General features: G+C 38.3%; 2 protein-coding genes across 3 annotated transcripts; one reads left to right on the top strand and one right to left on the bottom strand.

Moving 5' to 3' along the window:
- Positions 1-872: 872 nt before the first annotated feature.
- Positions 873-6633, top strand: LOC116778904 (mitochondrial intermediate peptidase). 2 transcript variants are annotated; one of them, XM_032672985.2, is made up of 13 exons: positions 873-1028; positions 1252-1387; positions 1498-1757; positions 1866-2117; positions 2285-2467; positions 2784-2922; positions 3211-3388; positions 3671-3834; positions 4366-4587; positions 4823-4936; positions 5007-5129; positions 5204-5386; positions 6008-6633. In XM_032672985.2, the coding sequence occupies exons 2-13, from the start codon at positions 1262-1264 to the stop codon at positions 6128-6130; spliced, it is 2067 nt and encodes a 688-aa protein (XP_032528876.2). In that variant the 5' UTR covers positions 873-1028; positions 1252-1261; the 3' UTR covers positions 6131-6633. The 2 variants fall into 2 exon arrangements, with proteins under 2 accessions (XP_032528876.2, XP_032528875.2); XM_032672984.2 differs by having other exon boundaries at positions 875-1028; positions 2279-2467.
- LOC116777733 (cullin-4A) lies at positions 6619-13636 on the bottom strand. The gene is made up of 13 exons (XM_061529687.1): positions 13248-13636; positions 13020-13162; positions 12169-12389; positions 11400-11588; positions 10995-11141; positions 10562-10748; positions 10137-10329; positions 9612-9913; positions 8964-9185; positions 8636-8743; positions 8175-8345; positions 7494-7646; positions 6619-7406 (listed from the first exon to the last, which is right to left on the bottom strand). Exons 1-13 carry the CDS (start codon positions 13495-13497, stop codon positions 7311-7313), a joined length of 2382 nt encoding a protein of 793 aa, XP_061385671.1. The 5' UTR covers positions 13498-13636; the 3' UTR covers positions 6619-7310.
- Between the last annotated feature and the right edge of the window lie 329 nt (positions 13637-13965).

Below are 13965 nucleotides of genomic sequence, written 5' to 3'. Positions count from 1 at the left end.
TGTCGACAAAAAGTTGAGCTAAGGAAAGTGGTATCTATTAATTTTAGTGTCGTGAGACTAAATAACCTTCACTTTATCTTCGGTTCAGCTTTAAGTATTCTCTACCAAAATTATATCTAGTTATGATGTTTTCTTAACAAGAAGACTTTGTCTTTTTATCGATAGCTGGTATTTTGGCTTTGTGTAAGATCTAACGCACGTGAAATAGTCCACTTAGTCACTCACTTTCACTGTCTCGCCTAAAAATTGCGGTCGCTTAAGAAGCTGAAGATGGCTCATTAGATCGTGAATAGTAAATTATTATATCGCTATCAGATATTTTTTAAATAAGACCGCCAACATTAGATAGTAGAAAAAAATTACATTTGGTTTTTATTATCTGTACCTTTTGTTGATCATAATATTTTTACTTTTAACTATTGAGCGATATATCTTACGACTTCTCATTTTTGAGTAACTCTTTCACATGTTCCACAATATTTTTTGCAATTGGCTTTATTATAAATAATATTTTTTTAAAGACACGTTTTTAATTTATGATGAGACGTTTATAATATATGACGTCAAAACTTAAAGATCAACATGTTTGTTTGTGTTAGAAATTAATAGTCATCTAACTGCAATTGTAGACTGTAGTAAGAAACAACTTTGCGCTAAAAATTGTATCTATGTATCATATATCTCCATAAATCTTCGTAATATAATAAAAGATTACGTTATATCCTTTTGTTAAGGTGCAATAACAATAATGTTCTTTAAAAATATGTATATAGTACAAAAAAAGCAATCTTTGTTAAAAATAAAGAATAAAACAAATTGTTTTGAAATTCTTTCCATTTATCTGTGTAGGTATTTACAAGCAATTAAAAAAATCGTCGAATGTCAATGTCACTTAAAGGTCTTAAGACAGTGACTGGAGAGGGTTTGTGGTGCTTTTTAATTATAAAATAAATATAACACTTTGTTTACAGATTAATAAAAATGTTATAAAAATAAATCACCGTGATATTTTGAACACATTATATAAGGTTGGTAGTAAACATCTTTTACAGAAAAAAAGGTTTTATTATTTCGTACTTTCATGACCATAAAACAAGTTTATTTAACCTTGTTTCTAAATAGGAAATAATTGTAAAAGACAAAACTACAGAATTATTTATAAAAAAATTGATGATTCACAGAGTAACTGATTAATTTACAGCCATATAAATGAATTGAGATTATTGTAAATATAAAGTTTACATAATACAGGGTTGTAATAATGAAGACTTTAAAACCACTTTGGGTGACGGGCAGTAAGCGGGTGAGCACTTGGTCGCCCCTAGCCACTGCATTTAACACGAGACCTACATCCAGACCTATTTTTGATACTTTGAGGGAAAAAACTGTAAGTGCTCTTGTAAATTTTCTTTTAAATAATATTACTGTGGATTACCTGTATTACAATCATAGTAATAAATAGATGTAATTCATGTAGGAAGTGATCAATTGTTATAGGGTCTCTTCAACAAACCAGAACTAAAAACCTTTGAGGGTTTCTATACATTAAGAGAGCAAGCCATTGTAGCTACAGATCGTCTTATAGAGGAAGCAACAGGTAATCCGACTCGGCCTATGGTAGACATATTTGATGAACTCTCAGACACACTGTGCAAAGTGGCTGACTTGGCGGAGTTTGTGAGGATAGCGCACCCACAACCACACTTTGCACATGCAGCAGAAGAAGCCTGCATCAGTGTAAGCGGTGTAGTAGAAAAGTATGTCTATAAAATAAAACTTTTAGCATTTAAATAATTCATTTTATCATTTGTTTGAGGCTATGGAGTGGTTTTTATTACTTTAATTCTTTCTTTTCTCACCTCCAGATTAAATACACACAAGGGTTTGTATCAGTCTTTGCGTAATTCAGTGGAGAATGGAACTTGCGGAGATCGTCATCTTGCAGAGTTGTTTTTGTTTGATTTTGAGCAGAGCGGTATACACTTGCCAGACGGACCACGGCAGAAAGTTGTGGCCCTTAATGACCTTATCCTGCAAACGGGACAGCAGTTCATGGCCGGAGCAGCAAAACCGAGAAAGGTACCAAGATCAGCTGTGCCTCAAAATGTCAGGCAATTGTAAGTTTGATTAATGCTTTCAATTTCTTAATTTTTTGAAATTTTTATTTTCATGTAATATTTAAAGGAAACTATTTTTACCAAAAATCAAATTTAAGAACTTTACAATGAATTCTTCTTTAAAAATTCTTTGTAATCGTGTATAATATAAAATGTATCAGTTTTAGTTGTGAGGGTGACACGGTGACTGTGAGTGGTGTGTATGCCGAGTGTGGTGAGGCGGGGGCTCGTGAGGCTGCTTACAGACTGTACCTGGCGGCTGACGGACGACAGGAACTGCTGTTGGGGAAGACACTGATGGCTAGGAGAGAACTGGCCGGCTTGTGTGGATTTAAATGCTATGCGGACCGGTGAGATATCCAGTATTTGTGAGAATAAATGTCATTCCTTTCAGATGTTGGTCAGATTGGTTGGAATATAATCCTCTACTACGGTACGCAGCTTCCTGATCTTTATATGATATCGCTTATTCCTAATCTTTTAATCTTGGTTTTGGTTTTCGCCACACAATTGGTCCTTCTGTGATGTTTCCGTTAGATATTAATTTTATATCAGTAAGTATAATTACTTCGCCCATCTGTTCTTCCTTCTCTTTCCTTGGGAACATCTTTGCACGTCGGTACAGATTCATGGAATGAGTTGGATGATCGTGTGTTATTATCCCAGCGCTATAAAAGCCAGCACCATGGAGACGTCGTCTAACGTCCGTCAGTTCCTGGACGTGTTGTCGGACAATCTGCACGACAGAGCCAACATCGACTTCGAGGCAATGGCGGCCATGAAACGAACGGAGACTCCGTACCAGGTGTGCAATATATACATACACACATAAGCACTTAAACATATTGAGACATACATCCGAGTCTACGGAACTCCTATTAGAAAAATAAACCAAAGCCTTTGTCGGCTTAGTCTGAGTAATGTAGTGAAAAATGTCTTTTGTTATAGTTTAGACTAGTTGTAGACCTATCAGTATGTTTAAATTATGTTTATTTGTTGTTATTGAAGTATATATGTAAGGCGGCCACAAAAAACATACACCCTGTATACAAATATATTGAATATGTTCTAAACACACATGTGTTTTATTTAGAAATCGTTGATGTGTTGGGACACTCCGTATTTCACTCACAAGGCGAAGGCCCAGCTGCTGAACGTGTCTCCGTCCGAGTTCAGTCCGTACTTCTCGCTGGGCGCCTGTATGGAGGGACTCAACATGCTGTGCCAGGAACTCTACAACATCACATTACAGTCCGAAGAAATGTTGCCAGGTTATAGTTATACGAACTAGAAAAAAAATATTTTGTCTATGAATTCTTGTTATTCTGTCGACATTATAAGCCCACCCTTGATTTACTGTCCCCGGAATCAGTTCGAGTTAAATCTCTTGACTTTTACTCGAGCAGATAATGTATGGTTTTCGAATGATAGTATGGCTTCATTTGATGGAACCTGTTTTACTAGAATATTCCATAAATATCAATTTAAATCAAATCTTTTCAATTTAGAATCCTTTTGATATCTGTTGTTAAATATCACTATCCACATCCCAGGCGAGTCTTGGTCTCCTGACGTGTACAAGGTTCGTGTGGAGCACGCTACAGAGGGTACTTTGGGACACATTTACTGTGACCTCTACGAGAGGCCCGGGAAACCGCATCAAGACTGCCACTTCACTATCCGGGGAGGAAAACTACTGCCCGATGGAACATACCAGGTCAGTTGAAACATTCACTCACAAGTAGATATATTAATACGAACATGTGAAGAAAAATCTCATCTCTCAGGCGAAAATAAATAAACATACAAGATTATTATGCACAAAAGTGGGTGTGAACTATCAACAGGCCGATAGAGTCACCGACGGACATCAGTTGAATTAAACTCTATGTATTTTTTTTGAGTTTAATGTATTATACCGAGGCCGCCCATATATCTCCAATAATTTTGCACAATATTTTCTATTGTGCAATAATATTGAATGCCCTCTTTAAATCCAAAAGTTCAGTAATATTTAGCAATAAGATGGACAAACCATTCCCGTGACGGAACCGATCACAACCGCTCGGAACAGTGAACTGGACAAATATTGCGCCATACTAACCCTGCGCAGTACAAAAACTACATATAGCGCAATTATTCAATAGCATCCCTACACTGATATTGTAATATCAACTATATTGTGCAATATTATTATAGATGTATGGCCGCCTTATACATTATATGATTGTTGCACGGCATTGTCCAGAATCCAGTGGTGGTGGTGATGCTGTCTCTGTCTGGCGGTCACCGCTCCGGCCCCGCCCTGCTGGGTCCGTGCTCTGTGGACAACCTTTTCCACGAGCTGGGTCACGCGCTCCACTCCATGTTGGCCCGCGCCCCTCACCAGCACGTGGCCGGCACGCGCTGCGCCACGGACCTCGCCGAGCTACCCTCGGTCCTCATGGAACACTTCGCTGCGGAACCTCGCGTATGTCACACTATACAATATACTCGATATATACTACAAGTTTTGACTCCTAAGCAACAAAGACCAACAAAATGTTAGGTTTAGTATACTCTAACTTAAACTGTTAGGAGTTGAGGGTAGTTGTTAAAAAGATATTATATGAAGCGTTTGGGAATTGAATTCTGAAAAAAGGAAATTCATTTTAAAAGCTGATTGACATTCTTCCAAGTTCGTCTACTTCTTATTGGTCGTGTAGGTGGTGCGTCGTTTCGCGCGTCACTTCCAAACAGGAGAGCCGATGCCGGAGGACATGCTGCAGCGGCTGTGCGCCTCCAAACATCTCTTCGGCGCCAGTGAGATGCAGTTACAGGTGATTACGAGCACTGATATGTGAAGTCCGTGCATCATCAGCGAACTCAGCGGTCTGTTAACGGTTCCAGGTGTTCTACTCGGCCTTAGACCAACAGTACCACGGACCGGAAGCGGGTCAGGGCGAGGACACCACCGAGGTACTGAGACACGTTCAGAAACAGTACTACGGATTACCGTATGTGGAGAACACGGTAATGTGTCCATAAATTATTTTTTATTTGATGTGTGCTATACTGAATAATAAAATAAATTCATCCGTCACAAGGCCTGGCAACATCGGTTCAGTCATCTCATCGGGTACGGCGCGAAATACTACTCTTACCTGATATCAAGAGCGTTGGCGTGGAGCGCCTGGAGAACGCACTTCCACACACAACCGCTCAGTCGGACGGCCGGCGAGCGTCTGAGGCACGGACTCCTAAAACACGGAGGGTCCGTCCCGCCACAGGTAACTGGCTACTTATACACAACACCAAATACATAACACCAAGTGGCCCAATGAGGAAATATTAAAAAAAAAATCTTATAGATTAAATTAAAAACAGTGTGTGGAGTCCCTCCGCGCGGAAGAAGTCAAACTTCGTAATGTGGAAATGAAATAAACTATATGTGTATAAACAACAAGTACGTATTCAAGCTAATTTCAAGACCCCCACAGTTTACTTCGCTGCATAGCAAGCATACTCATGTGCTTGGAATCTACCCACTCACTCTCTTTCTCTCTCTTACATTCTACATTTGCTTAACTTTCTTTCTCTCTCTCACTTGTGTTGGAATATTGGCCGCTGCTAACGCGCGCGCTGGCCTGTCTCGGGTATAGTACGCGTATTCGTTCGAGCGCCACGCCTTCCCTCTCGCTCTCTCTTTTGTCCGCCCTCTCAGGAGCGTAAACGTGTAACACAACCTTGGTGGAGGTCGCATAAGAAGTTTCACTTCAGCAAGGACCGATTTAAAAAAGGTCTTATACAAGTAAAACTCAGTTGTTATATTTTTTTTGTGCCATGACGTAACGCTGCAGCAGGTATATTTAAACTAAAATTGATAATTTTGATATTTTATTTGTCAACAGATCTTGCTAAAAGACTACCTGGAGACGGAGATCACACCTCACACGCTGGCGATGGCCCTGACTGAGGAGCTCGACTATCACAAGGACTACCTCGACACTGTGTTCAAGATAGCTGACAAGTAACTCACGGGACGCGTCGATATCGTGCTATAAGACTACTGTATCGAAGCATAAAACAGAAAAAACATTGACAAACATACGGCGAAGAGCGGCCTCACACTGTCTTGCTCATATCAAAGTGAATTTACGAAACCCGCTAGTCAGTGTAGTGCTAATGATGTCTTCCTCATAGCGTCCAGTGTACTGTAAATATCTTTTGGTCTGTTTTAGTACGTCTTATCGATAAATCATTAACGGTTTTATAGATTTTTATTCATTGTTGACATGTGAACGCGTCTGTCGGCGGCCGAGCGGGTTGTTCCACTCATGGCTGCTACACATAGCTTAGACGACTTCTACTATTTATTAAGCGTTACTCGTAGCGAGGGATCTCCGTTCACAATCCTCCTAGTTTGTACACACTTGGAAGTCGTTTCTGCTGAAGTATGTCTGTGATTTTATGTAATCACCGAACGAAGCGCAATAATATGAAGGGTAAAAATAAAATATGATTAGAAAATTATAAATAGTTTTATTGGTGATCCCTCCCGGTGTGAACACAGCCTCACCGTCACAGAGTACTGCGACCGTCGATTCGTTGGTTACAGACTCCGAGCAAAACTATAAATACAAAATGTACAAACAGTGGCATGGCGGCAGGCCAGTCGCGTCCCCTGCACGGTCCGGCCTCCGGGAGGGACGTTCAACAACACGCGCATTCAGACGCGAGTGTCCAGCTAACCGGTTGAGGACTCCGCACTTCGCAATATTTTCTATCTCTAGTACATTTTAATAGTGGTTATTGCCGCCGTATGAACACCATGATGCAGTGATGATTGTGTCTATCTTTTATGGAAGGCGTCTGTCACTCCGTAGTTTACTTTTAGAATTCCTAGACTTAACCATATAAATATATAACTGTATACAATTACAATATTCGGAACCGCTCGACGTCCAGTAATATAGACCTGTGCCGCGGACGGCGCGGCCGACAGTACGGAACACTACAGATCGTAAATCAAAATATTGTGTTGTTACTGCGATGCTAAAAATTTATTTAATATCATAACAGCGAAACGCTCGACGGAGCCGAGGCGATGTAGGGAAACAAGCTCGCGTGGTGTCGGCAAGTCAACAGAACGTAACACTTATATAGAGCTGTCGGCGGCGGGCGGCTGCGGCGGGCGGCTCGCGGCGGGCTTCATTACGCGACGTAGTTGTACTGGTTGGGGTTGTCCTTGTCTCGCTCCATGTAGTCGCGGTCGATGAGGGACTCTATCCGCTTCTTGAGGTCCCCCGGCTGCCGAGTGCATCAGTGTTATTATAAAGATCACAAACTGTTGGTACAAACGTAAACGGATTATGTATTATATATGCGATCGGTTACCTTGACGGGAAATTTGAGCTGGTTGTATAGTTCGGATATGAGGAGGTTGTGTGAGAGAGCCTTCCTCATCTTCATGACGCGCACAATGGCCGCGTCTATCTGGTACTGACGATCTTGGAACACTCGCTCCTCGGTGGCCTTCTGTTCCTCGCTCTGAAAAATTCAAATTATAATACATAAAACCACTTATATATTATGAAGTGAAGTTTGAACAAATGTCAAGTAAGACATTGAATTGATATTATTATCAATCACACATGCTGCCTGCAACATACTTCAAATCTCTAGACATAAGCTGTTCAGTTCAATGCAAGGATACGACAGACAGGATATAGTCAGCGATATGATAGGTGTGTATATATGTATATCCCTAGGCCTACCAATTGTTATATATATTTAGTTATATTCCAGGCGCGTGTTTACATGCGGACTCGGCCGCCGTAACACCACATACATAACCATTATAAGCAGAATAGTTTTTATATATATAACCAATTTAAAATTTAACTAGTTAGTTAGTTAGTTTAAAAAAATAGTTTTAAAGTACTGATACAAGTCAACGCCTCCTTTATATATAAAAGGCAATTTGTATATGTTGACACACGGCGTCGGCGTTTAACAAACGTGAACCTAACACGAGAAAAATGCCGCAGTCACAAAAAGACGTATAGTTGTACTGACAGTCTCCTTCATCTGTATCTGGTTGATCTTGATGCGGAACAGTTTGTTGGTGAAGTCCCCGTTGAAGGCGAAGTGATCCCGGTCCTGCACGTCCCTCCCCCGAGGGGTCTTCATCAGCACGCGCGCCTTACCACAAGCCAGCGACTGGAGAGTGCGGCGCAGCTCCCCCTCCTGTACACACATACCCGCACTTATAAACAAATATCACTCATTATTGATATTTCCTCTAGTTGACTTCTTTCAAACAGTTATTAGAGCAGTTTATTGTGACACGAGCTTTCATATCAAGGTTCTCGGGTTTTCAGACCAGCGTGATGTTGGAATTGTAAGATATGTAACCCATCATTTAGTTTTACGGCTGTGTGGTGGGTTAAAATCTAAAATATTTTACACTCGGAATTTGTCCAGACTTTAAAGGACTCTATATAGGTTGTATGTTATATACTGAGTTCAGTGTTTACCTCGATGTTAGTGGCAGTCTTGATGTCTTCAAAGGAGAGATTGTCTCCATCATTGAAGAGTAACAGAACCAGCGCTTGGAACAACGAGACTTGCAGTTCTTTGTTACCCTGGAATTAAAAATTAATTTTTTGAATTAAAATAGTAGGTCATAAACCTATCATCCGATGTACAGAGTATAGTTAACTATGATTCTTTGAATTATTTCAATAAATCTTTAATTACAGTCCATGTCGTTCAAAGGTATCTTTCTATTTATCTTTATTCTTATATATATAAGTTTCAGAGTAATAAAATGCCTCAGAGCATACTATCAGCATATCGTGTAACCTGTGTGAAGTGCGCTCTCAGTACACAGTGTCCCAGCGTCGCCTGCCACTGTAGCTTCCTGCCGGAGTGCTTGGCGAGGTAGAATTTGGCGAAGTGTTCCTGGTGGCGGGTGAGTTCCCCCGGCAGCCGCACATCCACGGCCGCGTACGTCGGCCAGAAACCCATGGTCAGGATGTACACGGACAGCTCGAGCCCCCCGCCCTCGCTGGTCGCTGATAGATGCTGTGTGGGTGATGTTCACTCATATGTTATCGTGGCCAGGTTTTAAAAAATTAGTTTTTATAAATAATAAAAAAACTCGTATTAATTCTTAAATATTAGTTTCATTTAAATGAATACCCGCGAAAGTCTTGAACTCATCGTGATTAGGAATTTAGAGTATTAATGATTAAAAATAAAACAACTTTGCTTCTAATTAGCTTCTAGGGTAAATTGATTTATATGTTGTTTAGATAACATATGTATTCAACCCCACGGCGGGCCTCGGGATGACTTTCGGAATTTATTTTCTGTTTTTAAACTCTTAATTGTGTGAGAAACACGTTTTTAGATATTTTTTTACACGTAATTTTTGGGAAGGTCCTATTATGCAAGGCAAAAAATTTGCTTTGATTGAATTGAAATGTATAGGGCTCCTGATATAAGTACCTGCTTGTACGTAATATTAATATCCTTTGACAGTTCCATGTCTTTGAACATGCCTTCTAACTTGCAGGTGAAGCCCCCTCCACACTCCTGCTTCAGTTTGCTTAACATGGACTTCTCCGCGTCCACGGAGGCCGACTTGCCCACCAACAACCTCTTTGCTAGATCCTTCTTGTAGAATGCCTCGAACACATCCTTCCCGTGTATGAAACGGAACAGAACCATTATTTTGTCCAGCAGTCTTTCTAATTCTTCCTCCGTCGCCTCTTTGTTGCCGGCTCTCAGTTTGAGATCGACGAATTTGGCTGTAGAAAATTATTCGTTATTAGAATTATTATATTTCTGTAGTATCCAATAAAACTACATATGTGGCGAGTTGCTACTTAGTCTTGCTAGAGTCTAGGCTGAACGACAGAACCTAATATAATGAAGTGTACATACATTACACTTGACCAAGTCTAACTAATTCACAACATTTTTTTGTTCACAATAAACAATGAAGACTGGACTTCATGACGCCGTTGTTACCAATGAGCTCAGCCGGTTTATTCTGTCTCTGGTTGATGAAGTGCTCGAAGGCCTCTCTCATGGAGTACAGGAACCGGTCGTTCCTCTGGAAGCACGTGCTCACAACATTGTCCAGCTGCTCTTTGAATTCCAACAGTTCCGCTACCATCGTCTTGTCACGCTCCGGCTCGATGACTATGGTACGACCTTTTTTCTGTAATACACAACAAACTTATATTTAAGTATTTATCTTATTAATTCAACAATTTAAATTAAAAAAAACGAGCGGAATATAGAATTCCAGTTAATTTCATTTGTAACCCATAGGTTACAGCGACATTCCTGCTCATCATGAGCGAATATGCCATTTTAAATACTCAACATTAAAAACAAATTTGTATGTCTTTAATTAATGTTTTCTCAGTACAACGATGATATAACTTTACCTTGATGTACGCATTAAAGTGGTTACACAGCTCAGTGAGTCCGTCCTTGACTCGGCTGAACAGTGAGTATAGGGTGGCGAGGTCTCTGAGGCGCGGCCCGTCCATTAGCGACTCGAGTCCCTTACTGAGTACACCGCTGACATGCTCGCTCAACAACTGACGCTCCACCGTATGGATGAGCTGCCATCTGAAATTATATAACATTTTGTTACTGTTACGCTAACTACAATGTAGTAGGGGTTTATTCAAGCTCAGGATCAATTTATGTTGGTTGGTTAAAATTATTATAGAAATCAATTATGTACAGCAAAAGTAACTAATTCATCTTTATTTCAAATAAAGAATTAACTTTCGTCTTTTGATCTGGGTTAAGCAGAAATGATGTCAGCGTCGGGTGAAACGTACATATATTATGATATCGATGTACACTCACTTGGTACAGGGGTCCAGATAGTGCAGGAGCCGCTCGTTCTCCTCCCTGAGTCTCTTCTCCACGTGTGCCAGATACTGCGGCACTGCTAACTCCCGCATCAGACGCTGGCCCTCCGCGCAGTACAGACGCTCTGTGGCCTGCAGGAATCTGGAATCCATTGTTAACAGAAAATAGTATTAATTTGCCAGCCATAACTTTAATATAATTAATACACACGCTTCCGAGGATGTATGGATGTTTATGCTGTTACATAATATATACTAGTCCGACTTTGATGTGACTTACAAATAATGTAGGTTATACATTAGAAATAGATTCGTTTGACACTTTTGATATGACAGTATCATGTATCTGGACTATTTTGGGCAATTTGCAAGGATTAAATCAACAACTGATCATACATACTTGTGTTCAAAGGCATCCTGGTATATCTGAAGGTCGGACAGCATCCTCAATAAACTCTTCAGCAAGGAGATGTCCACGGCATCTCCCCCTCTTTCCCGTTCTATCAATGTCAACAGTCCATCAACAGTGCGAGTCTGTATCAGAGTGTTCATAGCTATATGATGCCGAAACAGATCTAGACCCATGTCCCTGGAATACATTAAAGATAACATAAGTGTCCGAGCTCTTCATCTCCAATACTAGTTTTTAACGGTGACGGCATTGAGTAGCTCCTTTCAATTAGAGGCACATACAAATTATATGTAATTATTTAAGATTTTGCACCTCCATACATTATTATACAATCTTTTTATCCACAATTTTTCACTTTTTATACAACATATTATATTTTTTTAGACTTTAAGGCCTTTTTAGTTTATTTAATGTTTTTATATATTAGTGCTATATATTAATGACTGCCATATATATACAGATTAACCTTATATAAGTCTCTCATCCAACATGACAGACTATGAACAATTTATATAAACTATTTAATTTTAGATAATGATTATATAGTATTTACACATACTTGTTAATTTTTTTACAACTTGTAGCACAATGACAGACAAATAAAAGGTTAAATTTAAATCAGAAAACAATTTTTTTTCATAAAAAACTACTTATGGTTAAAATATATTGGAACTTATTATTGAAGACAAATTCCGATGTTAAAATAATGTATTCAAGAATTAAGTTGTCATACATTTTTTTTAACAATTATACTGACCATATAGAATGTATGCTAGGGTTTTGGAGAACATAAGTCCGGTCCAGGTACAGGAAGATGCTCCTGATCATGATCATTTGTCGACAGTGAGCCCGCCAACAGTCGTCCATACGTTTGAGAAACACTTGGCGATCCATGCTCTCCGACAGGAACTGCTCAATGTTTGATTTCACGTGGGCCTCCACTAAGTTTGTCAAATTAACATACAATTGAGACGCCATCTGGAAAAGTATTGCAAAAAAATTTATATTAATTTTAAAAACATGAATTCATTGAGGAATTTTCAACAAATGGAATTATATAAGAATTGTTTTAGATTGAGAACTTTCATTCTCTTAAATTAATTATACTTTCTTTTGAAAATCAAAATTATTTTGCATAAACAACGCAGTACTGCACCAAAGTGATGTTCTGTTCATAATTACTGTGATAACTTGCATGATAATATTTTGTTTACATTTATGATAAAATATTCTTACAATAAATGGAAGTTTTTATATAAAGAATGCAATACTCGTCGATCATTTAACATATTTTAAATGTGATCATCCAGAAGAAATATTCTTCATATATTAAATAAGATTTTTTGTCCTCTTTCAATATTTCTTGTTAGTATTTTTAATATACATTGCCATTTTTTTGTCACAACTGTTTTATTTGTGTTTTTTTTGACAATGTAAAATTTTTTGATGCAAATGTAGTACATTTACCATTATTAACTTTTTTAGTTGTTTTCATTAGCAGAGAATATTTTGTAAGATATTTGATGAATACATAACAATTAACAACAAAAATTATTACAATAATATTGTTAAGAATATAAATATTCTACACATGTAGTATTTTTATACCTTATGGCTACACATATTTTCAACTGCTTGATATAATTCTTCTAAGGAATAGGCGATTGCCTTCGACGTTTGTATAGCTATAACAGCCTCTCGTAATTTGCTCCATGTTGTTTCTTGATAATTTTCCGGAAGGTTCGGTTTACCTGAAAAATAATCACAATCATCATTTCACGTCAAGAGGTTATGACAAGTAAATTTAATATTATTGTAATATAATTAGGAGCAGACTTTTAAAGTTTTTAATAACTAGTTTCTTTGTTGTTGCGCCAGGTTTATTCATGGACGACGTTGTCATTTTGATAGTGCCATTAATATTGGGATTGAGCATTGAGAAGTTAGATTTCTTTTCATTAGAACTCATATCGTCCAATTTTGATCTTTTGCTACACTGATCGCTGCTGGCACTTAAATTAGAACGTTTTCTACACTGATTTCCACCCTCCTCGACCAAAACTGACGTTTTAGCTATTCCCGACATAAGAAAGCATGTTATGGCCGCAGCCACAATACACTATAATGCGATTATCTTTAATTAATTACAAAATACAAATAAAAATAGATGCAGTCAGTCAATATTCACTACGATAACCACCATTACGGTATGGTGGAACTGTAGATGGCGCTACACGTTATTGTCTATGCCACTGCTGTCATTAAACTTTTTAAAACGTAGAGAACATAGGAAATGTAGTTAATTAATTTTTAAAATCTTCCAAAGTAAATTTTATTGTATGTTGTAAGAAATAATCAATGAATTTGAAATTTTAACTTTTAATATACTTATTATGTTGACCTGCTACCAATTCTAAACATTTCTTTAAAGGCGTCAATTTATTTAAAATATTAAATATCACAGTTTTAATAATAGCAAGTACCGTACTCGAAATTATTAATTTTAATTAATTTTAATGTCCGCTGTTAGCATTCTTAGATTATAAGTTGTTTC

Source organism: Danaus plexippus, chromosome 6, assembly GCF_018135715.1.
Source record: "Danaus plexippus chromosome 6, MEX_DaPlex, whole genome shotgun sequence".
Lineage (NCBI taxonomy): Eukaryota > Metazoa > Arthropoda > Insecta > Lepidoptera > Nymphalidae > Danaus > Danaus plexippus.
The sequence above is the reverse complement of the archived record's forward strand: the minus strand, read 5'-3'. Positions and strand labels throughout refer to the sequence as shown.

Bases quoted from the DNA above. Each gene is read 5' to 3' on its own strand.
- LOC116778904 (XM_032672984.2), top strand. From the start codon at position 1,262: ATGAAGACTTTAAAACCACTTTGGGTGACGGGCAGTAAGCGGGTGAGC. The intron at 2,923-3,210 runs GTGTGCAATATA...TGTTTTATTTAG, and splicing joins GAACGGAGACTCCGTACCAG to AAATCGTTGATGTGTTGGGA. The intron at 4,937-5,006 runs GTGATTACGAGC...TAACGGTTCCAG, and splicing joins CCAGTGAGATGCAGTTACAG to GTGTTCTACTCGGCCTTAGA.
- LOC116777733 (XM_061529687.1), bottom strand. From the start codon at position 13,497: ATGTCGGGAATAGCTAAAACGTCAGTTTTGGTCGAGGAGGGTGGAAAT. The intron at 9,914-10,136 runs GTAACAACGGCG...AATTTTCTACAG, and splicing joins TAAACCGGCTGAGCTCATTG to CCAAATTCGTCGATCTCAAA. The intron at 7,647-8,174 runs GTCAGTACAACT...TGAATTTTTCAG, and splicing joins AGATACAGATGAAGGAGACT to AGCGAGGAACAGAAGGCCAC.